General features: G+C 41.0%; 1 protein-coding gene across 13 annotated transcripts in view; it reads left to right on the plus strand.

The window, feature by feature from the left end:
• The first annotated feature begins 246 nt into the window (after nt 1-246).
• The window catches only part of pikfyve (phosphoinositide kinase, FYVE finger containing), a 45971-nt gene continuing 18436 nt past the window's right edge, over nt 247-27781 (plus strand). For 2 of the 13 annotated variants that reach the window (XM_055014989.1, XM_055014995.1), the window contains exons 1-21: nt 862-1006; nt 3211-3398; nt 5566-5727; nt 9193-9204; nt 9499-9605; nt 10254-10425; nt 12310-12517; nt 15905-15931; nt 16073-16162; nt 19373-19529; nt 19601-19758; nt 21619-21730; nt 21909-22056; nt 22133-22297; nt 23657-23719; nt 23795-23924; nt 25663-25843; nt 25932-26006; nt 26106-26213; nt 26292-26432; nt 27643-27769. In XM_055014989.1, coding sequence (XP_054870964.1) covers nt 963-1006; nt 3211-3398; nt 5566-5727; nt 9193-9204; nt 9499-9605; nt 10254-10425; nt 12310-12517; nt 15905-15931; nt 16073-16162; nt 19373-19529; nt 19601-19758; nt 21619-21730; nt 21909-22056; nt 22133-22297; nt 23657-23719; nt 23795-23924; nt 25663-25843; nt 25932-26006; nt 26106-26213; nt 26292-26432; nt 27643-27769 — 2575 coding nt within the window. In that variant the 5' untranslated portion in view covers nt 862-962. Of the gene's footprint in view, nt 406-861; nt 1007-3210; nt 3399-5565; nt 5728-9192; nt 9205-9498; nt 9606-10253; nt 10426-12309; nt 12518-15904; nt 15932-16072; nt 16163-19372; nt 19530-19600; nt 19759-21618; nt 21731-21908; nt 22057-22132; nt 22298-23656; nt 23720-23794; nt 23925-25662; nt 25844-25931; nt 26007-26105; nt 26214-26291; nt 26433-27642; nt 27770-27781 lie in introns of those variants that run through there. The other 11 variants (XM_055014992.1, XM_055014993.1, XM_055014999.1 and 8 more) reach the window with 10 other exon arrangements.

Below are 27781 nucleotides of genomic sequence, written 5' to 3' on the forward strand. Positions count from 1 at the left end.
ACTTTCACTGTGAAAATATTTAAATATTTTTCCACATTTTTTTTCCCACATTTTCAAACTTTACAATCAATTTGACCCGCAGGACGATACGAGGCTTAATTACACAATAAATTATATTAATATCAATATTATACTGCTTATATGTGATATTAATTTCAGTGGTAAGCTTGCAGTGCCTTTAAATAATAAATCCTAACATATAAACTGTTATTTTCCAGCCAGAGGGCGCCGCTTCATAACAGCACAGAGGTCCGATCGATGTCTCTGGGTTCGACCTCTGCTCCTGTGTGCTCCCGGCGCTGCGGGGATCGATTGTTTCCCGGTAGTCGGCTCCCGTCCAGGTGTTCCACCGCTGCCTTCACATCGGAGCTTCATCCAGGGATGTCGGGCTCCTCCGGTGATCCGGTAAGTCGCTCTTTCTGCGTCTCGGAGGTTCTGCGGTGTTTTTGGCAGCGACTCTCCGCCGGCTAGCCGTTAGCCGCTAGCTGCTAGCCAAGGCTACAGGTAGCTAGCGCGGCTAAAAACAGTTGATCGATGAGCTAACGGCGGCAGATCAAGTATCAGCTTATTGGGTCATTATTGGGCCGTCAGATAGCTGCTGCTAATAATTAAACAGTAAAACTATCGAATGTTTGTTGTAAACACGCTAACATGGTGGTTAAATGAGACAGAAGCTCGTAGCTGTTAGCCGGAGCTAGGTGGCTTTAGCGGATAAAATGAGGATTCTTTGAGGTTTTTAATGAGCCTGCAGGCTGATAGCGGCTCTGGAAGGCAGAAAACATCCTGATCATGTGAACATTAGCTGGGATGAAGCAGGAAAGCGGTCAGCTGCGGCCTGTTGGGTCACATGATGAGCTGCAGGATGTGGAGCTACTTCTGCTTCCTCCTCTGTTAATACTGTGTGTAGCTGTACCAGGGTCCAGCCTTCATCAGAGGGGATTATCCGCGCTGGATCTGATAGCATGGCGTGTGTAGCTCACCCAGACTCCGTAGCCTTCTTCATAGGGTGAGTAGATCCACATTCACGGCCAGTTAGAGAGACAGGAGACAGGATGGAGCTCAGTGTTTGGGTCACGAGTTGTGGTTCATGTTGGGGACGTTCAGGGATCAGATGCTCGTTAAATGTTCTGTTTGTCAGGTTTAGAGGAAAACAGAAGCCAGACCAAGTAAAGTCCGTTCGCTTAGTAGCGGCAGGAAACAGAATCTCCTGTAAAACTGTGTTTTAGAAGATTTAACGGTCTGAAGTGGAACTTTAAAGTCAATTATCAGGCAATACCTAAATGTTGACTTCCTGGTTAGCTCTGATGTCTGGTGACAGGTCATAAGGAGACATAAAATGAGACACTGGATGACATAAAATTACTAAAAGAGGCATGATGACCAGTAAGAGACACAAAGCAATCAAAATGAAACTGAAAATGACCATTATGAGAGACAGAATGACTGTCAACAGACACATGACTAAAAAGTCATCAACATGACCACACCAGAGGCAAAAATATCCAAAAACAGGAACTAAATGACTAATGTGAGACATAACATTTTCAAAAAACAAACAAAATGAACACAAGAGAAGAAAAATAACCACAGAGAAAAAATATTGAATACGAGACACAAGACAACCACAATGACATAAAAAATGACTGTAAAACGAGTCAAAATGACCAAAATGAGACACAAAACAGCAGCAAGAAAAGCAAAATGACCACAAACAGATGCAAAGTGATCATAATAAGATGCAAAATGACTGATATGAGAGGCAGAATGACTGTAAACACACCATGGCCTTTGGAGAAGCAAAATAACCACAAACAGGTCAATGTGAGACACAAAACATCTAAAATGAGGCCAAATGCCTGAAAAGAGACATGGAACTCTTGTAAAGCTGAAGTCATTGAACAGGTTTCACTGAAACATGGTTCTAGTGAGACGTTTGAAGCCGCTGTGTGTTTATTATCCACCTGAGCTGTTATGTTTTTATGTCCACACTGTCACAGGCAGCAATAGTCCAACGTTCAGTTAGAGTTACTGTAAGTCTGGTTTATGTTTAACCACAAATACTGTAATAAGAACATGAACAGATCTGTTGAACGTCTCAGAAAGAGGCTTGGAATGACCAAAAACAGACACAGAATGACCACAAGGGAAGCAAAACAATCACAGAGATGCAAATGTGAAACACAAAACGAATAAAATAAGACATAAAAGATGCATAAGAGATGCAAAACGACCAAAGACACTCAAAATGACTGTAAAATGAGTCAAAATAACTGCAAAGAGACAAAAAATGACGAATATGACCCATCACATGACCCAAAGAAACACAGTATGACCTAAATAAGATGCAAAATGACCAACCGAAGAGACAAAATGACTGTAAACAGTCAGAATAACTGTTAAAAGACAAAGTGAACAACATAATTATTATTATGATTGACACAATGACCAAAAACATACACAAAATACCTGCAAGAGAAGCAAAATAATGACTAGGAGAAGCAAAGCGACTGCAAAGAGACGTAAAAACACACAAAACAACCAAAATATGATGCAAAATGACCAATTTTAGAGGCAAAATGATCAAAATAACTACATAAAGACACAAAATGACTGTAAAATAAATCAAAATAACTGCTCAGACAAAATAACCATAAAATAAGCTTTATATGAAATAATATGACCTAAATAAGATGCAAAATGACCAACAGAACAGACAAAATGACTGTAAAAAGAGTCAAAATAACCATTAAACATAAAATAACCAACATAATTATCATTATGATCGACACAGTGACCATAACAGACACAAAATACCTACAAGAGAAGCAAAATAATGACTAGGAGAAGCACAGTGACCACAAAGAGACGTAAGAACACACAAAACAACTAAAATATGATGCAAAACGACCAATTTTAGAGGCAAAATGATCAAAATAAATACAAGGAGATGTAAAATGACTGTGAAAGAATCAGTAAAAGAAGCAAAGTGAACTAACTGACATGCAAAATGACCAACAGAAGAGACAAAATGACTCCAAAGAGGTAGAAAATGAGACACAGTCTGACCACGAAGACACTTAAATCAATAACAAAGACACAGAACGATGGTCAGAGAAGCAGTTTGTTTATCAGAGGTTCTAAGGTTCCAGATGTTTCCTCAGAGCTGAGGCTGATGGTTCTGGTCTTTAACTGGATTTCCTCCCTGGACAGCAGGAGAAGCAGTGACATGGCTACTGATGAGAAGCCATCAGCTGATTGGAGCGTGGAGCCGCCCGTCATCTCGCCCAGCAGCCCCTCCCACCTGACCCACTTCAAACCGCTGACCCCAGAGCAGGATGAGCCGCCGCTACGCTCCGCCTACAGCTCCTTCGTCAACCTGTTCCGCTTCAACAACAAAGGTGAGGACCACACCTGAGAACTAGATGGAGGCATCACACGTCACCTGCAGGAGACGGACCAATCAGGTTCCTCCTCCTTCAGCAGGTGGTTTTAACGTTCTAATCGAGAGCTACGGGAAAAATAGAAAAAGCTGCTGCTGTAGATGATGCAGGTAAAACACGTGTTCATAGATTTTTTTTTTTTTTTTTTTACTGATCAGTACTGATTATTGATAACTGACAGCTGCTCTTTAGAGATGTTAAACTTTAAACCAAATCAAAGATAAATTAAAGTTATTGATTGAATATTCTCTGTAATAAATACAAATAGATAATCAGTGTTCTAATCAGAGATCTATCAGCTGCAGGACCAGCATGGAAACAGAACAAACATAAACACAGATTTATGAGGTTTAAATCTGAACTCTGAACAGAACCTGGACCAGGCTAGCTCCTCAGCATCAGTTACCATGGAGATCTAGCTCCTCAACATCAGTTACCATGGAGATCTAGCTCCTCAGCATCATTTACCATGGAGATCTAGCTCCTCAGCATCAGTTACCATGGAGATCTAGCTCCACAGCATCAGTTACCATGGAGATCTAGCTCCACATCAGTTACCATGGAGATCTAGCTCCACATCAGTTACCATGGAGATCTAGCTCCTCAGCATCAGTTACCATGGAGATCTAGCTCCACAGCATCCGTTACCATGGAGATCTAGCTCCACAGCATCAGTTACCATGGAGATCTAGCTCCTCAGCATCGGTTCCCATGGAGATCTAGCTCCGCATCAGTTACCATGGAGATCTAGCTCCACAGCATCAGTTACCATGGAGATCTAGCTCCACAGCATCAGTTACCATGGAGATCTAGCTCCTACACATCAGTTACCATGGAGATCTAGCTCCTCAGCATCAGTTACCATGGAGATCTAGCTCCACAGCATCCGTTACCATGGAGATCTAGCTCCTACACATCAGTTACCATGGAGATCTAGCTCCTCAGCATCAGTTACCATGGAGATCTAGCTCCACAGCATCCGTTACCATGGAGATCTAGCTCCACAGCATCCGTTACCATGGAGATCTAGCTCCTCAGCATCAGTTACCATGGAGATCTAGCTCCACATCAGTTACCATGGAGATCTAGCTCCTCAGCATCAGTTACTATGAAGATCTGGCAGGTTTGCTCTTATATTTCTTAAACTTCTTATATTTCGGTTGTGTATATTTTTAGGGTGTGTTAATATTGGCTTATATAGCTTATTTTTAATGCTGCTATTTGTACTAAACTGATTTTCATTGTTTTCCGTAACAGTGACAATAAAGATGTATTCTATTCTATTCTATTCTATTCTAGGTAGTAGTAGAGAGATCTTAGTGAAACTCAGCTGATCCCTGATCTGCTCCATGTTGCAGCTGCTGGTTTTATTAAATCCGTGTTTTCTGCATCCTGCTGCTTCTTTAAGTCTAGGCACCTTTAACCAGTGATTAGCTCCGGTCTCGTGCCGTCATGTGATGCAGTGAAAGCAGGAACCAGTGAACCACAGGAGTCACGTGTTTGTTTTCCTGCTCACAACTGGAAGTTATTAATGTCCCAGAGGCTCACTTCAGGTTTATTCAGAATAAAACCAGTGGAAACAGAAGATATGCATCAGAAACACTCTAGTTGGGAAAATAAGTTCACCACAAAACCAAAACTAATGAAGAGCAACTTTAATATAGAGCAACTTTAGCTAATATATAGCAACTTTAATTAATATAGAGCAACTTTAGCTAATATATAGCAACTTTAACTAATATATAGCAACTTTAATTGATATAGAGCAACTTTAACTAATATAGAGCAACTTTAATTAATATAAAGCAACTTTAACATAGAGCAAATTTAATTCATGTGCACTACCGTTCAAAAGTTACTTAGTTACTTTGAAATGTTCTTATTTTTAAGGAAAATCAAAAATCTCAATCTAGCAGCTTGAACTGTAACAGTAATCATGAGAACAGGTGTGTTTCACTGCTTTCTGACATTTTCTAGACCAAACTATGAGCCAATTAACTGAGGAAACAGGTGGGCTAATTACTAATGAGTGTAATTATTGGTGAAGGTATGATGGGCAGTAAATAAAGAGGTAGAATTCAATCATAAATCACTGACCTACACGTGTTTCTGTGTTTCTGTCCAGAGGAGGGTCGTTCTCCCTCCACAGCTGCAGGGAAACCAGATGTTTCATCTCCGTCTCCTCAGTCTGAGAGGAGGAGCTGGTCCTCCAGTCCATCACATTCAGCCTACAGGGCGCACCGCAAGCAGCATCCAGAACACCTGAGACGGACCTTCACAGCCTCAGGTAAGACGCTCAGCACACCCGCTGCTGCTTCCACCAGGATGGAGTCTGTAGAACGTTTCTGAAGGTTCTGGCTTTAAAGGTGGAGTCTGTGGTTCTGGAGACAGGTTGGTGATGTTTATCTGGTTAGTATGTTCAGATTCAGCCTGCTTTACCAAACGTGCACCAGCGTGAACGTGCACAGGAGGAACGATTGGTTCTTTGAGAGGCAGGACTGTAGAACACCAAGCTAGCCAGCTAATGGACTGAGAGATGTTCCTTCAGCTGGTTGGTTAGTCTGCAGTGTTCCTGTCATCAGGAGAACAGCTCTACAGTAGCAGCCTTTCAGGATTAATCCATTATTTTCACTCCTCTACCTCCACTGAACATTTCCTGAATCGATTCTAAACTAACTGATGTCAAAGACGTCTGTTTCTGCATTTAGTTCAGAAAGTAAGATTTCAACAGCAGCTCAACAACCAACATGGAGATCATCTGAAAACAGCAGCTGACTGCTGGTTTATTCCTCAATAGTCAGTCTGTTCTCATTATTTCAGTAGCAAAGTACAAAAAGACACAAAATCACCAGAGAAAGATAGAAAATTCTAACAAAAAGGTGGAGGATCCCTTCAAAAAGACGAGAAATCACCACAAACAGGCCTTTAACCACCACAAAAAGAAGCGAAATCAGCACAAAAAGATGTAAAATTAGTTCAAAAAGAAGCTAAATAACCATAAAAAATGTGAAATTAGTACAGGCACAAAGTCACCACAAAAACATGAGAAATTAGCTGAAAAATGGGTAAAATCACCATAGACAGGCTCAAAATCACCACAAAAAGAAGCTAAACCACCACAACTGTGAAAAAGATTAAAAAAAACACCAGAAAAATGATGCAAAACCATCATGAAAGCTACTAAAATGACCAGCTGATGTATTTTCAGGAGTCATATGAATGTGAGCAGCTGCTCTGGTGACTAAATGTGCAGATCTGAGCTCTTTCTGCTGCTTTCGAATGAATCCAGGCTGATAGTCTGATGCTGTGTCCACTGAGATCTCTTCTGGTTGGTTCTCTTCATTAGATGTGTGGTTTAGGATGTTTTATTGTTCACTCAGACAGATTCAGTTCTTCTTCTCTAAATAACTCCATGTATAACATGATCCGTCTCAGTGACGTCCTTCAGCCTCAGACGTTGAACAGCAGCTTCTCTAGTTAGAGCTGGAGTTCATGACGCAGCAGGACAGAAGGTGAGTACAGGAAGGTTTGATTTAAACTCATTAGATCTCAATCTGTGGCTCCACCTTTAATTAGTAGTTCAGACATGTAACAGCTGCTGTGTTTCCTACAGACAATCTGATTCAGAGTTTACTGGATTATCAGTTATTAATATTATTTGGTTTTCTGTAATAAATGAACTGATCAGAGGACAGTGGAGGCTCTGGTTCTTAAAGCTTCCATCTCAGTGTCTTTAGGTCCAGACGTAACGTCAGCTGTAAAACAGTCATTTCATTTTGTCCACGTTTGATCAAAGTTTTAATACTGGAGGTCTGTTTGTTGTTTTATAAGTCAGAGTCTCTAAAATCTATTTTCTGTTTAGATAAAGGTTCTATCTGTCAGGTTGTGAATGAAATGTGTTCAGACTGTAGACAGGAGGAGAACCAGAAGGTCTGTAGGTAGACTCATTATGGACCTGGATGATTAACGTAGCTCAGACAGGTGAGGTGTTGAAGCTCAGACAGGTGAGGTGTTGAAGCTCAGACAGGTGAGGTGTTGAAGTTCAGACAGGTGAGGTGTTGAAGTTCAGACAGGTGAAGCTCAGACAGGTGAGGTGTTGAAGTTCAGACAGGTGAGGTGTTGAAGCTCAGACAGGTGAGGTGTTGAAGCTCAGACAGGTGAGGTGTTGAAGCTCAGACAGGTGAGGTGTTGAAGCTCAGACAGGTGAGGTGTTGAAGCTCAGACAGGTGAGGTGTTGAAGCTCAGACAGGTGAGGTGTTGAAGCTCAGACAGGTGAGGTGTTGAAGTTCAGACAGGTGAAGCTCAGACAGGTGAGGTGTTGAAGTTCAGACAGGTGAGGTGTTGAAGTTCAGACAGGTGAGGTGTTGAAGTTCAGACAGGTGAAGCTCAGACAGGTGAGGTGTTGAAGTTCAGACAGGTGAAGTGTTGAAGCTCAGACAGGTGAGGTGTTGAAGTTCAGACAGGTGAGGTGTTGAAGCTCAGACAGGTGAGGTGTTGAAGTTCAGACAGGTGAGGTGTTGAAGCTCAGACAGGTGAGGTGTTGAAGTTCAGACAGGTGAGGTGTTCAAGTTCAGACAGGTGAAGCTCAGACAGGTGAGGTGTTGAAGTTCAGACAGGTGAGGTGTTGAAGTTCAGACAGGTGAGGTGTTGAAGCTCAGACAGGTGAGGTGTTGAAGTTCAGACAGGTGAAGTGTTGAAGCTCAGACAGGTGAGGTGTTGAAGTTCAGACAGGTGAGGTGTTGAAGCTCAGACAGGTGAGGTGTTGAAGTTCAGACAGGTGAGGTGTTGAAGCTCAGACAGGTGAGGTGTTGAAGTTCAGACAGGTGAGGTGTTCAAGTTCAGACAGGTGAAGCTCAGACAGGTGAGGTGTTGAAGTTCAGACAGGTGAGGTGTTGAAGTTCAGACAGGTGAGGTGTTGAAGCTCAGACAGGTGAGGTGTTGAAGTTCAGACAGGTGAAGTGTTGAAGCTCAGACAGGTGAGGTGTTACGCACCGTCTAGGGGGAAGGTGCGTAGCATAATGTTTGTTTAAAAAATAAATAAATAAATAAGGTGGAATATTTTCCCAGTCCCCAAAAAACAATGAACAGTTTGTAGAAAAATTACAAAAAGGTTTATTTACACTATTTACAAAAAAAGAGGCCACCACATGGGCTATTCATTCAAGCAAAAAAAAAGAAAAACAAACAAAACAATTGGATACAAACTAAAGAGGCATTATAGCACTCAAACAAAAGATCCAATCCAACAAAACTGCCACTTCTACAAAAATATACCTAAGTCTAACAAACAAAAAAAACACACTATATTAATCTAACCAGAAAAACACAGGTATCACGGCAAAGGTTTGGAGTCTGGGAAAAAACAACGGGTGCTGCTGTCAGAGAGGCTCCCATCATCACTGCCGGCCGCCAAGATTTAAAATAGGTTTCAGCCAATCAGCGCTGGGTCCGCCTTGCCACCAATCAGCTCCTGCACACAAAGATCTACAAAGACAGAACACCCACTACCAACCAACAGGACGCAACAGACCACAAGGACGAAACAAAGATCTACAAACAAACACAGAACACCCACTCCCAGACAAAAAAACATTTCAAAACTACAAACACAACATTACCAAAATACGGCCACAGCCGTAGCTCAGACAGGTGAAGCTCAGACAGGTGAGGTGTTGAAGCTCAGACAGGTGAAGCTCAGACAGGTGAGGTATTTGTGGACTCTAACGTGGTTCTCCTGTCTTTCCGGTTCCAGTGGACTGGCCAGGTGAGGTCTTCTGCACCGTGTTGTTCTACTAAGATGCTTTTAGCTGTAACCTCCAGCATGCTACTGTTTGCTTTCCAACCAAATGCTTCTGTTCTCTGGTTTGCTCTAATGTTCTCCCAGGTACTAATGCTGCTGGAATGGTGTGAAGCTAACCTTCATGTTGGGTTTTCTGCTCTCGTGTTGTTAACTAGATTCTATGGATCTGTTTTAAAAGCATGTTTGACAATGCAGCAGGACGGATTTTAAAGGTTTCCTGGTTTATTTAGTTAATTTAGTGTTTGTTCCTGGTTTCAGATGGCAGCAGGAAGTCGGATGCGTCTCTGAACCATGACCCCCGGACCGCTGTCCAGCTCCGTACAGCGCTGAAGAGGCTGAAGGAGATCATGGAGGGGAAGAGTCAGGTAACCTCAGCAGCACCTCCTGATCTCACTGGTCCTGAAGACTGTTAGTGCATATAAGAATGTTAAAGATACACAGACCAGTGCAGATGTTTTAGAAACTACAAGTAGAGTTAGGATGTTTAAAAATATTACCATGAAGAGTTCTAATTTATACATACAAAGAGAAACTGCAAACTGAGATCACAGCTCAAGTTTCAGACTGGTTTCTGACCTGGTTTAGGACTGACTAAAGACCTTTTTTAGACTGGTTTCTGGCCTGATTTTTGTCCAGGCTTCAGACCTGGTATCAGAGCTGGTCTTGGACATAGTTTCAGACTTGGTTTAGGACTGTTTTCAGACTGGTTTCTGGCCTGGTTTCAGACTCTGTGTAGACCTGTTTCTGGCCTGGTTTCTGTGTAGACCTGTTTCTGGCCTGGTTCCAGACTCAGTTTAGACCTGTTTCTGATCAGAACTCTGTAGGTTCAGATGTTCTCCTGGTTCTTTTTATGACTGGAGATGGTTCATGTTTGGGTTCAGTCTTCTGCTGAATGATACCAGGACGATCAGATGTCTTTCTGGTTGCGTTGGTCGATGGAGAACCTGAGGGTTGTGCTTTCTGATGACCATGTTGTGTTCCTCTGAGGGTTAAAGGTGATCTCCTCCCTGCAGGACAGCGACCTGAAGCAGTACTGGATGCCTGACAGTCAGTGTAAAGAGTGCTACGACTGCAATGAGAAGTTCACCACTTTCCGCCGCCGACACCACTGCAGACTGTGTGGGCAGATCTTCTGCAGCCGCTGCTGCAACCAGGAAATCCCCGGAAAGTTCATGGGCTACACGGGTGGGTGATGATCCGTGATATTAGAGGAATGCGTCACAACGTGGTGTGACTTTATTATCTGATGTCTCATCTAAAGGCTCGTTCTTACATCTGGCTTGTTTTGCAGTTTCCCTGAAATATTTAAAGAAGTAAACAAAGTCATGAAACTTCATTTCAGTCCAGTTTGGTCCGAGGTCCAAGTAACTCTAAGAAAGTTGGTGGAAGTTCTCTACCATATAAATACCATATTTATTATCTGTTTACTGGATTTGGTTGACAGATGAAAATGACTGGCTAAAGATGATCTTTTAGACTGTTGATGCTCAGAGTGTTTGAAATGAAACAAATAAAACTGTCTAGAACGTACACTACTGTTCAATGCTCTGGGGTCATCCAGACAATTCCATGTTCTCCATGAAACTCTGACTTTTATCCATGTGCTAACATAACTACACAAGGGTTTTCTAATCATCAATGAGCCTTTCAACACCATTAGCTAATACAATGTAGCATTAGAACACAGGAGTGATGGTTGCTGGAAATGTTCCTCTGTACCTCTATGGAGATATTCCATTAAAAATCAGCTGTTTCCAGCTACAATAGTCATTTACCACATTAACTATGTCTACACTGGATTTATCATTCATTTAATGCTATCTTCATTGGAAAAAGTGATTTTCTTTCTACAATAAGGACATTTCTAATGGACCCCAGATTATTGAACAGTAATGTGTGTTTACCACTTGGTCTCCTTTGTGTTTACAGATGGGGTGTTGTTTTCTAGTCAAACAACTTTAACAGACTTTGAACAACCAAACATTTTCAACATCATAACTTCTGCTGCACAGAAAGACGTTAAAATTAGCAGCTGCTGCTTCATAGACACAACTTTCTGAGGTTCACCTTTAAAGAACCACACAGTTCCTGTTGTTCAGCAGCACAGAGGGGGTGATGATGCTGCTCAACTTTATCTTTTCTGAATGGTCCTTTAAACTTTCCACGACACAGGATACTCGGATCTATAGTGGTGTTACATGTGTTTGTGATATCTTGTACAGTTTATGAACTAAAGGTATTTAACTTTGATGATCTTTTTCAGCCAAAACAGCTTCAAAAAACTTGAAATTTATGGTTTGTTTAATCATCTGTTCAACATTTCATATCTGCTACCACTTGGTGCAAACTTTACTGGTAGGATCCTCCACAACCTGTCTGCATCCATGTTACCAGACATTTCATAGTCTGTCTGTCTGTCTGTCTATCTATCTATCTGTCTATCTATCTGTCTATCTGTCTATCTATCTATCTATCTATCTATCTATCTATCTATCTATCTATCTATCTATCTATCTATCTATCTATCTATCTATCTATCTATCTATCCATCCATCCATCCATCCGCCCATCTATCCATCTATAATCCATCCATCCATCCATAATCATCCATCCATCCATCTATACACCGTTTTAATCCTCATTAGGGTCATGTGGGGGGGGAGTCTATCCCAGCTGACTGACGGTGAAGGTTCACCTGGACAGGTAACAGTCTATCACAGGGCTACACATAGAGACAAACAATCACACTCACATTCACACCTACAGACAATTTAGAATCACCAGTTAACGTCAGCATGTTTCTGGACTGTGGGAGGAAGCTGGAGAACCTTGAGAAAACCCAGCAGGGAGAACATGAAGACTCCATGCAGAAAGATCCCAGAACCAGAACCAGGCCGGGACACGAACCAGGGATCTTCTAGCTGCAAGGCGACGGTGCTATCCACCAAGCCACTGTGCAGTCCTACAGTTTTCCCATAATTGTATATCAGAGTTGAGTGTTTTTGTTTGACCTCTCTGGGTTCCTCGTCTCATCCATCTTCTCTCTCCTGTCTTTCTGTCTGTTTTTAGGAGATCTGCGAGCGTGCACGTACTGCCGTAAGATCGCTCTGAGCTACGCCCACTCGGCCGACTCGGGCTCCATCGGCGAGGACCTGAGCGCTCTGTCCGACTCGCCCTCTTCAGTTCTGGTTCTGGAGCCCAATGAGCCTCGGACTCCGGTGGGCGGCCGTAAAGCCAGCAGGAACATCTTCCTGGAGGAAGACCTGACCTGGCAGAGGTGAACACCAGACACACTGTGGGCCGAATCAAACTAGAACCGTTAATCCACAAAGAACCACGGTTATTCTGGATTTCATAGCTGATCTCAGCTCCTCACATGTTAAGATTCTTGGTTTGATTTTGCCCAAAAGCTGCAGAACAAAGTCTCCCTGCATGGTTCCTTCAGCTCCTCCTCACAGTGTGTGTTGGTCCACTAACCCTCTAACAAAACAGCGTTTAATGTCTTTAAACCTGCAGATAAACAGCCCTGAGCTCATCGTCCAGCAGCAGAACACTGTCCAGCTTTATCATTCATCATTATATCATTCATCTAAATATGCTAAGTAACTACTGTTAAGTTAATAAATACATGTAGTGGAGTAAAAAACACAAGTATTGAGTAGCAGAAAACTGAAATACTGTAAAATTACAAGTACTCCAAAACTGTAGGTAAAGTACCAGAGTTAAAAAAAAAAACAAAAAAACAGAATATCTGAAAATAACAGTCAGTAGCTGCAATAATCCATGAATTAGACAAAGAGCTGAGTTATTGTTATTAGAATTATTATTTTAACTGCTTTATTTTTGCCAAAACAAAGTCACAAAGTTAATTATAATGAAATTAATGTCAAATAATGAAAATAAATAAAACAAAACAAGATAAAATAGTCAGTATTTACATTATTTTTTAATGTATTTATTTTTAAAATGGCCCAGAGTTCTTCTGTCATTACAGAACAGCTTCCAAACACTGGAGTTTATTTATTTATGCTGTGATTTTATCAAAGTATTAAAGCTCTACAATAATTCCTCTAAAACACAACTTTACGTGACTTTAGAAGAATCAAGAACCTTCACAGGCATTATGTTTTCGCATAATGAAGTTTCTAATGGTAGATAAAAAACGGAAAAAGGCACACTATCTCCAGATAAAATACAATACTCTGCAGATATAAATCTGTAAACAGAATAAGTGTGAAATTAGACTCGGTTCTTTATTGCTCATAATGAGTGTGTTTGTGGACAGCTCTGGGGAAAAAATGTTTTTTACTTTTGTTTTAATACATATTACTGCTGGAAACCTACACTGTTATTAATTATCGAGAATAAGTAACGTAATACTCTGCCTGTCCAAAAAAAACCCACCTGGATTTAACTCAGAAAATAGTTCAGATCCTTCCACTGGATAATTACTGCAGTGATAACAACGTCTTTAACCCTATAGGTGAGTCTCATTTCTTCAACAACCTGCTGGAAGACATATCCTGTGGTCATGAAATGATGTTTATCTGTCTCAGAAGGGTCAAATTATTGGCCTGAATGAAACAAAACAACTAAGGAGATGAAACTGCTAAAATCAGGTTAAGAACCGTCCATCGCATCATTAAAACCTGAAGGATGGTGGAGAACCATCATCTTCAGGCACAAACTCTTAGATGATCGTAGGAAACCAACAGTAGAACTCACGGCCGTTTAATAGTGCAAGGAAGAACATTTCCACATGAAGGGAACTCAAAGGATTGGGACTAAACAGCTGCAGCTCTAAGAAAACCACTGATCAGAAAAAAGGCTCCAGTTTGCTGTGGAGCATAAAGATTGGACTCTGGATCCATGGAAGAGGGTCATGTGGTCTGATGGGTCCAGATTTACCCTGTTCCAGAGTGATGGGGGAATCAGTTTAGGTTTGGTTTTGGTCCTAACTTTGTGCTCGTTTTAGACTTTTTTAGGACTGGTTCCAGACTGTCTTGGGCAGGTCTTTTTTTAACCCCAAGAACACCAAACCTACCACCAAGCATGGTGGCGGCAGTATCATGCTCTGTGGAACTGGAGCTTTCCACAAAGTAAATGGAATAATGAAGAAGGACGATCACCTCCACATTCTTCAGGAGAACCTAAAACTATCAGCAGAAGGTTGATCTTCAACACAGTTTGATGTTTCAACAAGACAATGAGTCCAAACACACAGACGTGGTAAAGAAATGGTTCCATCAGGATAGAATGAAGGTTCTAGACTGGTCTCCCCAAAGTCCTGACTGAGACCCATCAAGAACCTGAAGAACTAATTCAGAAAGACCACAAATTTATTGTCTTTCTGTCTCAGATTTGAGTCAGTTAAATTGATAGTATAATAATACTGCCACCTCCGTGCCTGACAGTAGGTATAGTGTCCTGAGGAGTGAGTTAAAGATTAACCAGCAGATGGGGGCATCAGGGTATGAAGAGGCAGATGAAGTGATACCCTCATCATGGTCTGTGGGGGTTAGGGTTATGATCTGGGGTTGGTCTGGTTCAGCAACGTTATGTTCCCAAAGAATGAGGTCAGCTGACTACCTGAAGATACTGAATGATCAGGTCTTTCCATCAGTGGGGTTTTTCTTCATGTTCCAAGATGACGATGCCAGGATTCATGGGGCTCACATTGAGAATGAGTGGATCAGGGAGCAGGAGATGGACTGTCCTCCATAGAGTCCAGACCTCAGCCCCACTGAGAACCTTTGGGATTTTCTGGACAAGACTTTGGTCCGACTCTCCTATCATCAACACAAGATCTGGGTAGAAAATTAACCCAACTCTGCACAGAAATAAATGCTGTGACATTACAGAACTCAGACAGCTCAGCGAAAGGATGATACTGTTCACTCGTGGGTTTCTTTGCACTATTTTGTATCACTGTGCCGTTCAGATCAAATGCTTAATGGGAAAGGCAGGAACTGCGACCTAGCAGCAACTTCATCTAGCAACGATGAAAGGATATTCGATGAAAAAAACAGTTTAAGATAGCACTCCCTGCATCAAAATGAAGTAACTGACTGTTCGACTAACCCAACCCTAACGATGCCATGTGTGTCGTACTCAGAGCTGAAGGCGGTCCAATGAAATATTAGACTTTTTTTTTGGACAGGCAGCGTATTATCGCTAAATTAAATTGCTGTTTTCTGTATGAGGCTGATTAAACACCATAATGTCACCCTTTGTTTGCTGTTTTTTGCTCCTCCTGGCTCTACTCCTGCATCGATCTGCCATTTGAACATCCGTGAGCTTTTTGTCTGTTCTGTGTTCTGTTACAAACACGTTTCACGGCGTGTTGAATCTGTCATATCTGCTCCTGAAGCTTTCTGTCTGTGAAATGAGTCCTCTCAGACGTAAACGACTCTCCCTTGTCATGTGATCTGATGAATTAAGAACATGAGAGATGAAAGGATTGGACACGAGGACTTTTATTAAGCAAACGCCAAACAGACGAAGCTGACGGACGTGTCGGTCCAACAATGGCTGCTTGTTGTGTGCTCGTTGTTCTGCTGTTGTTTCAATCAGATCTGCTCGTTTTCTCTATTAACTTTCCTTCCAAGAAAAAAAAAGACAAAAAACTCTGTTTCCTCTCTCTCTCTCTCTCTCTCTCGGCTAGAAAAACTCCCATTGGGGTCAGAAAGACGTGAGTGTCGCTGTTTAATTCCTTCATCTTCTGTCTCTTTAGCTTTAGCCGCTGCTTCTAGCTCTGAGGAGAAAAAATAAATCATAAATGTGTGAAAGGAAAAACCGGGATGGATGTAAATCAGAGCTGGTGTCTTGTCAGTCTGATCCACCAGGAGCCCCAGAATGGCAGCCTCAGCTCCAGACTGACCACGCTGCAGGAAGACGTCGGAAAATCACCAGCCAGGAAGAGGTCAGTGGATGTTTTATCTGGATTTAGTCATTTAACAAGCGACCAAAGTCTGATTTCAGCTCCTAAAACAATCCTGTTCTCTGATGTGTCCTGATGAAGAGAGATTTCTCTCCATCAGAGAACAGGACAACGGTCTCAAGATCAGATAATACAGCATTTAAAAGTGCAGCATGTAAAAAGTAGAGAAGTTTTAGTGCAGTTTAGTTTTGGTATAAAGCTGCTTTTAGTTCCTTTTTTTTAAAATGAGCTGTCAAGATTTAGCTATTGAAAGAGACTTTAGATGCAGAAGGTTTTTGTTCAATAAGATTTTTATTTTATGTTATTACAGCATGAATCTTATCACATATTAACTGTACACTATTTGATAACTTCTCTTGTTATAAAGTGAAGCTCGTGTTTGAATAAAGTGCAGAGAACAGATGACCTGGCCTGGTTTCATACTGGTTTCTGATCTGGTTTAGGAAAGTTCTTGGACTGGTTTCAAACCTGGTTCAGGACCTTTTCTAACTTGGTTTAGTACTGACTAAAGACCTTTTTTAGGATGGTTTCTGACCTGATTTTTGTCCAGGCTTTAGACCTGGTATCAGATCTGGTCTTGGACCTGGTTTCAGACTTGATTTAGGGATGTTTTTAAACTGGTTTTCTGGCCTGGTTTAGGACTGATTAAAGCCATCTTTTAGACTGGTTTCTGGCCTGGTTTAGGACTGATTAAAGCCCTCTTTTAGACTGGTTTCTGGCCTGGTTTAGGACTGATTAAAGCCATCTTTTAGACTGGTTTCTGGCCTGGTTTAGGACTGATTAAAGCCCTCTTTTAGACTGGTTTCTGGTCTGGTATAGGACTGATTAAAGACCTTTTTTAGACTGGTTCCTGGCCTGGTTTAAGACTGATTAAAGACCTTTTTTAGACTGGTTCCTGGCCTGGTTTAAGACTGACTAAAGACCTTTTTTAGACTGGTTTCTGGCCTGGCTTTTGTCCTGGTTTTAGACCTGGTCTCATCCTGGCTTCAGGCTTTGCTTAGGGATGTTTTTAGACCGTTTCAACCTGGTTTAGATTTGATTGAACATCTTTGTTGGCTCGTTTCTAACCTGGTTTTTGACTTCGTATTTATTTTAAATGAAGAACTTGCTGAGGCTTCGTGGATTTCTGTCGATAGTTTGAAGCCTTCAACCAAAGATCTTCAGTTTCCTCTCCCAGAGGAAGAAATAAATCAGGAAATATTCACATTACAGAAACTGCATTCAGAGGAGTTAAACATTTTGATCATTAAATTATTGATGATTCAGTTGATAGTTAATTAAAAGCTGCAGCTCTGATAAAACACTGGAGGCGTCAGTATTCTGTCTGTAAATAAAAGCCCAGCTGGCTGCGTTATTATATTAATTTAGAATCTAATGAAGTCATTTTGATAAACTTCAGGGTTAATGAATGAATGAATCATTTTACTGTGAAAATGACAAGAAGATGAGCTCATTCAGTAGATTCACATGATCTGGATCAAATGGTTCATATGTTTGGTTGCTGTAGAGTTTCTGTGTTATTTATTAATAGTTTAAACCCAGTGGGAGGAAGGTGGAGGATCTGCTACATACAAATATGCTAACCAGCTAAATATCACAAACCTCTGCAACCTCAGAGACACCTGATGTCCTGCTTTCAGTCCAGCTTCTGTTTAATCTTCTGGCTTCAGTTTTGAAATAGTAAAGCTTAAATTGAGAACATTTTATTCGTTTTTCTGACCAGCTGATCTGCAGATGTTGTCGATAAAATTTTATTCTGTAGATAAAGTTTAGTTTTGTAGGTAAAGTTTTATCTTGTAGATAAAGTTTTATTTTGTAAGTAAAGTTTCATTTTGTAGGTAAAGTTTTATTTTGTAGGTAAAGTTTTGTTTTGTAGGTTTTATTTTGTAGGTAAAGTTTTATTTTGTAGGTTTTATTTTGTAGGTTAAATTTTATTCTGTAGGTAAAGTTTTATTTTGTAGGTAAACGCTTTATTTTGTAGGTAAAGTTTTACTTTATAGGTTTTATTTTGTAGGTAAAATTTTATTGTGTAGGTTTTATTTTGTAGGTAAAATTTTAGTTTGTAGGTTTTATTTTGTAGGTAAAATTTTATTCTGTAGGTAAAGTTTTATTTTGTAGATTTTGTTTTCCAGGTAAAGTTTTATTTTGTAGCGAAACGTTTTATTTTGTAGGTAAAGTTTTATTTTGTAGGTTTTATTTTGTAGATAAAGCTCTGTTTTGTAGGTTTTATTTTGCAGGTAAAGCTTTGTTTTGTAGGTTTTATTTTGTAGGTAAAGTTTCATTTTGTAAGTTTTTTGTAGGTAAAATGTTTTTTGTAGGTTTTATTTGTAGGTAAAGCTTTGTTTTGTAGCTTTTATTCTGTAGGTAAAATTTTATTTCGTAGGTTTTATTTTGTTGGTAAAATTTTATTTCGCAGGTTTTAATTTGTAGGTACCACTTCGTTTTGTAGGTTTTATTTTGGAGGTAAAGCTCAGTTTTGTAGGTTTTATTTTGTAGGTCAAGCTTTGTTTTGGAGGTTCTATGTTGTAGGTAAAGCTGTGTTTTGTAGGTTTTATTCTGTAGGTAAAGTTTTATTTTGTAGGTTTTGTTTTCCAGGTAAAGTTTTATTTTGAAGATTACAGTTTTATTTTGTAGGTTTAATTTTGTCGGTAAAGTTTTATTTTGTAGATAAACATTTCATTTTTTAGGTAACGTTTTACTTTGTAGGTTTTGTAGATAAAGTTTGATTTCGTAGGTTTTATTTTGTAGGTAAAGTTTTATTTTGCAGGTTTTATTCTGTAGGTAAAGTTTTATTTTGTAGGTAAAGTTTTATTTGGTAGGTTTTGGTTTTTTTTTATTATTATTATCCCTTATTAATCCCACGAGGAGATATTCTGATTTCCGCATATTCCCCCAATGGGGGGAGTCAGAGCGACGGGTCAGCCACGGTACAGTGCCCCTGGAGCAGGAAGGGTTAAGGGCCTTGCTCAGGGGCCCAACAGTGGCCACATCGGGGTTTGAACCTCTGACCTTCTGATCAATAGTCCAGAGAATTAACTGTTGCGCCACCACTGCCCCCACTGTAGGTAAAATTTTATTTCGTAGGTTTTATTTTATAGGTAAAGCTCTGTTTTGTAGGTTTTATTTTGTAGGTATAGTTTTATTTTGTAGGTTAAGTCTTTTTGAAGCTGCTGCTGTTTCCTCTCCTACCAGGTCTGCCAGTGTGACCAACCTGTCTCTGGACCGATCCGGATCCTCCATGGTTCCGTCCTACGACAGCTCCGTCAGCCCCCCCACCAGCCGGGCCATGACCGGAACCAAGAGCGGCACCAAGCTGGACCACAGCGAGGAGGAGAGGAAGATCCTGCTGGTACCGGACCCCTCCTCCACATTTACCTCTTCACATCGCTCCATGTTCCTCACTGTTTAAACTTCCTGCAGGACTCGTCTCAGCTGAAGGATCTCTGGAAGAAGATCTGCCACAACAGCACCGGGATGGAGTTCCAGGACCACCGGTACTGGCTACGGACCTACCCCAACTGCATTGTGGGTAAAGAGCTGGTCAACTGGCTGCTGAGGAACGGCACCATCTCTACCAGGTACCAACTTTATGAATACAGAACATTTAGAACAACCGCCAAAGTAGAAACCAACAGAAACAGAACTTTCTAAAGACATCCCAAAAGTTCCTTCTCCCCACTGGACAACATGTTTGATTGTTTGTCTCCTAAATAGGTTCCACCTGGTCAGTCAGGTACTGTCTGGTTGTTTGTCTGCTCAAACTGTCAGGTCCCAGTAGATAAATCTCTGCTTGACCAAAATGCATTAAACTCACCACCAGATGTTGGAAGTGTTACCATGACCCAGAGTAAGGGTGGAGAAGCTCCTCTTTCAGAGTCTGAGATTCATCTACAGGACATTGGTCTTTGAAATACAGGAAAAACTGGTCAGCAGGAAGCTCAAGTATCCACTGGGCACAGAAGTGGTGGCAAAGGTACAACAAAAGAGGATCCTTCAAAGACTTTCCTCGCTGAGGACGTCCATCTGACCTAAGAGCCGAGGATCTGATGAGAAAGGCTGAGGGTAAAGATATCAGTCACGCCAGCAACTCAGTCAGAGGCTGAAGAATCTTGGAGAAGATGTTTCTAAGAGCTCTGAGCATCGTTATTGAACAGAAACATTGGGGCTGAAAGCTTTAAGAGCCAACATGCCCCACGACTCACCAAACTGCAGAAGGAGAAGAGCCTGGCTTTACAAAGAATTCAGATTCAGAAAACTTTATTTGTCCCCAGGGGGCAATTAAAAAGGCGTAGAGCAGGCAGTGCAACAGTGATGTAATATAAGAAGTCCGTAACCCAGACACAAACAGACTGGAGAACTGGATCTTCTCTGATGAACGTCCTCTCTACTTACTTCTGACACCCAACAGCCAAAACCACCGTATCCATACAGATGACGGTGAAAAAGTAGCATCTTCTGAGCAAAAGAAATTCAGTGTCCATAGTCTGGTTTGGGGGACTATGTCTGCTTTAGGTCTCTCAGAGTTGCACATTGAGCCTCAAGATTCCACTGTTAATGCTCAATATTAGATCAACAACATTCTAGAAAAGGTTCTACTTCCTGTTTAGGCCAGGAGGAAAAGATCAGTGACTGAACGGAAAATGTTTAACCGAATTGGTATTTATGTAGATGGACCATATGACTCAGAAATGGTGTTCTGAGCTTCTACCTGGCTTTAAGGAGGAATGGAACCCAAACTGACCTCAACCCAACTGAGAACTGCTGGGGAATTCTGAACGTCTTTACCAGTCCACTACCGACAACCATGAAACAGCTCAACTCTAGTGGGTGAAGATAGAACCATTCACACTCAGGAACCTCCTACATTCCATGAAAGACTGAAAGCCTGATCAAAGTGAAAGGAGGAAATACTGGTTGTTGAATAAATATTCAGGCTTAGAGCTTTGTTTTTCTGGGGAGAACAAACTTTTGGGACAAGGTGTAGGTTCTTGAAGACACTTCACCTCTCCTCCAAGAAACTGGACTTCTCTGGTAGGTTCTGGAAGACATTTCACCTCTTCAAGAATGTGAAACATCTTCAAGAACCTACCAGGCGTCCAGTTGATTTCTACTGAAGCTCTTGTAGGTTCTTAAAGACATTTCACCTCTTGAAGAATGGCAAACGCCTTCAAGAATCTACTAGAGAAGTCCAGTTGATATCTAGTGAAGCTCTTGTAGGTTCTTAGAGATGTTTTCATCTATTCAAGAACTTGAAACATCTTCAAGAACCTACCAGAGAAGTCCAGCTGATTGCCGCAAGATTAACAGGAAGAGGTGCAGGTCTTTGTCTGACTGTGGTGGATTTAACTGTAGATGAACCGTCAGATCTTCTCTCCTTGTTACCAGTTAAATCTCCTCTAATCTCATGTATGTACGGTTTGTCTTCTCTCATGTTCCAGAGCTCAGGCCATCGCCATCGGTCAGGCGCTGGTGGACGGCCGCTGGCTGGACTGCGTCACCCACCATGATCAGCTGTTCAGGGACGAGTACGCCCTCTACCGCCCCCTGCAGGTGGGAGTTCTGCACCACCACCCTGGGAAAGAGGAAAATCACTGACATGACTCATTTGTGTTTTAATGTCCAGCCACATCATCACACGCTGCTGCTGATTGATTCAGCCCACTGATTGATTAGACAGAGGATGATTGATTGATCGGTGATTGTGCTGATGTCTCCTGTCTGTCTGCAGAACACAGAGTTCTCAGAAACGCCGTCTCCGGACAGCGACAGCGTCAACTCTCTGGAGGGACACTCGGAGCCGTCCTGGTTCAAGGACATCAAGTTTGACGACAGCGACACGGAGCAGCAGGCTGACGAGAATGAGGACACCATGCCCAGTAGGAACCTTTATCCACCTTCATCAGCCTCTGTTCAGACTTCTGCTCTGTGAATTAAAGAGTTCTTCTGTTCCAGACTCTGCCAGCCCCAGTAATAGGACGTCTGTCAGCAGCTTTCAGTCGGTGGTCGACAGCGACTCTGCTGCTTCCATCAACCTCAACATGGAGCAGAACAACGTCAACTTCCACATCAAGAAACAGTCCAAATATCCACACGTTCCCCCTACAGCCGAACAGAAAGGTTGATATTCCAGACAGAATGTTTCCAGAGCAGCTTTTAGTTCAGACTGAGCCTTTAGAAACTGTGGACACCATCAGAGATGCTGGTTTCGTTAAAGTACTTCTATTAATAATCAAGGATTACAACGAATTTCAACTCAAGTTATTCAAATAATAATCTTCAATTAAATAAAGATTCATTTTCTTTGGCAGTTCGACTGATGTCGTAGGCAGCAGAAATTAAGAATTTACTATATTAGACGTGTTTGAGATTTGGTTTTCTGAGGAGAACAAACTTTTGGGATATGGTGTAGGTTCTTGAAGATGTTTTACCTCTTCAAGAACATGAAACATCTTCAAGAACCTACCAGAGACGTCCAGTTGATTTCTACTGAAGATCTTGTAGGTTCTTGAGGATGTTTCACCTTTCTTCCATGAGACTGGACTTCTCTAGTTGGTTCTTGAAGATGTTTTCTTGAAGATGTTTTCACCTCTCGTCTTGGATGAGAGGTGAAAACATCTTCAAGAACCTACTAGAGAAGCTCTTGTTTTCACCTCTCATCTCATATATATAAACATAAAACAACAACTATAGGGGAATTTTTTTAAGAAGATTGTATTCAACGTTGCAAAAGTAACTTTGTGCAAAAACTTCAATGTAAAAATGCATCTTAAAGAGCATTTCCTGTTTCAGTGACAGAAGTATTTCACAAATATTGACCAAAACATCAGAAAGGAACATTGTTTAAGGAGGCTGTCCTTCACAATGTGATTCCGTTGGCAACCCTTGTCTGTATTATATTATGCTTTATATATGTAATTAGTTTTATCGATTATTATAGCAGTTATTCAGTCTTCAGTTATTCCTGATTCTAGACTCCCACTGCTCTGTTTCTGTATCACCTCCAGGTTTTTGAGGTTGACTGATTAGTTTATTTCAGGTTTGATTCTGATTATTATTAATCAGTAAATGATCTTAGAACAGATATTTGAGGGAAAAATGTCCAAAATCTAGAAAAACACAACAAACTCCTACAAAAACGTACCTTATTTCTGTTTTCCATGTTCAGTTTAAAGGGCTTTAAATTTATTCTTCAGGTTATTACTTGTAAAGACAGAGAGAGGAAGTAGTGATTTATTTAAATAATTTATTTTATTTGGAATCGGGTAAAAATACAGATAAACACCAGAATGGTGGATAAATGATCCAGTAATGATCGCGATGAGAATCATTATGTGAATTTGGACCGAAGGTTTTATCTGTGTTGAACTGAGTGAACATCAGAAGTCATTTTGTGCATTAACTAGAACATATGTTTAGTATTTAATAAAGGTTTGCTGCTGTAACAGATTAATAATTAAACCCTCTGTCCTCCTGCAGCAGAGTTCCTGGTGTCTGAGGACGGAGGTCAGAACATCATCATCAGCGACGCCTTCATCAAAGGTAGGAACGTCCTCCCTGATCTAATCACTCCTCATCTGAGCAGCTAAATAACCTCGTCCTGACTTCCTGCTGCAGAGTCCCTGTTCAACCGGCGTGTGGAGGAGAAGGCCAAGGAGATGCTGTTCACTCCTCTGGGATGGCATCACAGCTCTCTGGACCAGCTCCGGGAGGAGAACGGGGAGAAAAAGGCCATGGAGAGGCTGCTGTGAGTTCACCTTCACTCTACTGCTCAGTCTGAACGATAAATGAGATAAAGACAGATCAATTAAAATGATCTGGAACAGAAAACTTTTGGCCATTTTGCTTCATTTAAAGAAGTGATTATCAAAATTTGTGTGCAGATTCATAAAAAACTAATAGTTTAACTTGCAGAGACACATTAAGGACGCTATAAACACTGTTTTTATGTATTTTATAGAGTTTTACAGAGTTTTAGAAGGATTTAAAGCGTATATTGGTGGTGCATTTAGTGAGCAGCTCTTTAAATTTAGTTTTATTTTGTATAACGACAATAAAGTCATTCTATTCTATAAAAGTTAATAGAATGAAAGAAAAAGCAGAATATAAACAAACAAAAAGACAATATTCCTACTCATGAACGGCCCACAAGCCAAAGATAGCCGATTTCAAATGATCTGAAACACAAAACCTCCTCTCATTTGGTCATTTTTTAAACAGAGTTTTAGAAGGTTTTATAGTATAAATTGGTGGTGCATTTAGGAAACGGCTTCACATGACAAAGATAGCTGATTTCAAATGATCTGAAACACAAAACCTCCTCTCATTTGGTCATTTTTTAAACAGAGTTTTAGAAGGTTTTATAGTATAAATTGGTGGTGCATTTAGGAAACGGCTTCACATGACAAAGATAGCTGATTTCAAATGGTCTGAAACACAAAACTTCCTCTAATTTGGCCGTTTTCCTTTATTTGTACAGATGGTAATTTAAATTTCTGCAGACACACAGTAAGCAAACTGTGAAATACCTCAAACACTGTAAGCTCTATGTGAGTGTTGTTTATTTTTATTGGGAATAAAGGAAACTTTAACAGTTTTCCATCACACTGCTGTTTTAACATTTAAAGTCAGAGAAATGGAAGAAAAAACAGCACATAAACAAAATCACAATATTCCTACTCACGAGCCAAAGACAGTCAGTTTAAAATGGTCTGGAAAAGAAAAGCTTCTCCTCATTTGTTCATTTTGCTTCATTTAAACAAGTGATTATTAAAACTTCTAGACAGATTCATAAAAAAGTAATAGTTGAACCTGCAGGGACACAATAAGTAAACTGTGAACACCATAAACTTTATGTTTGGGTTGTCTCTGTGTAGTTTTAATTAAACATAATTCAGTCACGCTGCTGTTTGGAATTTAACACCAGTTTTTGTGTAGAATTTTACAGAGGTTTAGAAGGTTTTATAGCGTATATTGGTGGTGCACTTACGGAGCGAAATCAGCTGGACTTCTCTAGTATCAACTGGTCTTCAAGAACGTACCAGAGAAGCCCAGTCGATTTCTACTGAAGCTCTTGTAGGCCCCTGAAGGTGTTTCACGTTCTTGAAGAGGTGAAACGCCTTCAAGAACCTACAAAAGAAGTCCACTTGATTTCTACTGAAGTTCTGGCAGGTTCTTGAAGACGTTTCACCTCTCCTCCAAGAGACTGGGCTTCTCTGGTAGGTTCTTGAAGATGTTCTCACCTCTCGGGTGAGAGGTGAGAACATCTTCAAGAACCTACAAGAGGAGTTCAGCTGGTTTCTACTGAAGCTCTTGTAGGTTCTTGAAGGCATTTCACGTTCTTGAAGAGGTGAGAACATCTTCAAGAACCTACCAGAGAGGCCCAGTTGATCTCTACTGGAGCTCCTAGGATCACCATGACCTGGATGATGGAAAATCTACATGGACACCAACATGAAGGTTTATTTCTGTCCTCGTCCATTCAGCTCGGCCAACCACAGCCACATGATGGCGCTGTTGCAGCAGCTGCTCTACAGCGAGTCCCTGTCGCTGTCGTGGCGAGACATCATCGTCCCGGTGGTCCGGCAGGTCGTCCAGACGGTCCGACCTGACGTCCGCAACTGTGACGACGACATGGACATCCGGCAGCTGGTCCACATCAAGAAGGTCGAGATCTTTGAAACGAGTGTCTGTGTCTTTTATTCTTTTATCGTCATATCAATCAGTTTTAATTAAAGTCTCCGTTTGGGTTCAGATTCCTGGAGGCAGGAAGTTCGACTCGACAGTGGTGAACGGCTTCGTCTGCACCAAGAACATTGCTCACAAGAAGGTATGTCTCCTTATCTACTGCATCTGAATGTGTTTAAAGTCTATTTTATAAAATCTGTATGAACATTGATACTAAGCTGAGAATCTGTGACTGCACCAGATGAACCCATACATCAAGAACCCAAAGATCCTGCTGCTGAAGTGCTCCATCGAGTACCTGTACAGGGAGGAGACCAAGTTCACCTGCATCGACCCCATCGTGCTGCAGGTGAGCTCACCTGGACTACAGAGGAACCAGCTGGCTCTGCTGCAGCTCTCTGATGCTAATAGGGTTTATCATCTACAGGAGAGAGAGTTCCTGAAGAACTACGTCCAGAGAATCGTAGACGTTCGTCCAAACCTGGTGCTGGTGGAGAAGACAGTGTCTCGGATCGCTCAGGACATGCTGCTGGAACACGGCATCACGCTGGTCATCAACGTCAAACCGGTCAGTGGATCCACACGGATTCTCGTTCTGAAATAAGGTTCTGGAAATAAACGAGAGGCAGAGGGACGATATCCAGGAACGTAGTCGTAGACCAGAACTATCCCAGTTGATCCTCCTACGCTTGAACTCAGAGTTCTCCTTCTTTATTCTTCTTCTTTTTCATCATCTTCTCTTTCTTCTTCTTCTTCCCCTTTATCTTCTTCTCCTTCTTTCTTCTTCTTTCTTCGTCTCTTTCATCTTCTCTTTCTTCTTCTCCTTCTTCCCCTTTGTCTTCTTCTCCTCTGTCTCCTCCTTCTTCTTCTTGTCCTTCTTCTCCTTCTTCTCCTTCTCTTCTTCTGCCTCCTTCTTCTTCTTGTCCTTCTTCTCCTTCTTCTTCTCCTTCTCCTCTTCTGCCTCCTTCTTCTTCTTGTGCTTCTTCTTCTGCTTCTGCTTCTTCCTTCTTCTTCTCTTTCATCTTCTTCTCTTTCTTCTTCTCCTCGTTGTCCTTTTTCTTCTCCTTCTCTTTCTTCTTCTTCTCTTTCTTCCCCTTGTTCTTCTTCTTGTCCTTCTCCTTCTTCTTTGTCTTATTATTATTATTCTTTCTTATTATTTTTCCTATATTTCAGGGGCTAAAGAATCTTGACAATGCATGAAAATCTGCACACACATCCAAACATTCTAGATTTTCTGGGACGTGTGGATGTGTGTGTTAAAATGCCTCCATACCGCCCCCTATAGCATTATAAAAAAAAATAGTCCCCGCAGGACGTGTTTAATTTTATCTTGTTTGTATTGGTTTGTGTTTTGTTTCATGTTATTTATGTTGTTTTCAGTCTCATTTTAGTTTTTGTCTTTCTTTGTGTTGTTTTCTCATTTTGTGTCTCATATTTCTTGTTTTGTGCTTCATTTTGTTGATTTTTTTGTCTTGTCATTCACGTTTAATGTCAGTGAAATGTTTAATGATGCGTAGAGTAAAATAATTTTGAGGACAAATCACGGTTTTCAACTGAGATTTGTTTAAATTGGTTACATTTTTTGCTTAATTAGTTGAAGAACTGTTGTAAAAATTTCTGTTTTTACAGTTTCTTTTTGGATAAATGGTGCCATTTTGATTTAAAATAATGTTGTTGTTGTGTGATAGCAGAGCCTCAGATTCACACATACTGGAATGAGTTCTTGAGGAGAGTTGGATAAATTAAACGTTAACCCTGTTCTGTGTGTGTGACATCAGCAAGTCCTGGACAGAGTGAGCCGGATGACGCAGGGAGATCTGGTGATGTCCATGGACCAGCTGCTCACCAAACCTCGGCTGGGAACCTGCCACAAGTTCTACATGCAGCCGTTCACACTGGCCAACAGTAAGGATCACC

Source organism: Amphiprion ocellaris, chromosome 11 (genome assembly GCF_022539595.1).
Source record: "Amphiprion ocellaris isolate individual 3 ecotype Okinawa chromosome 11, ASM2253959v1, whole genome shotgun sequence".
In the NCBI taxonomy this organism is placed as follows: Eukaryota; Metazoa; Chordata; class Actinopteri; family Pomacentridae; genus Amphiprion; species Amphiprion ocellaris.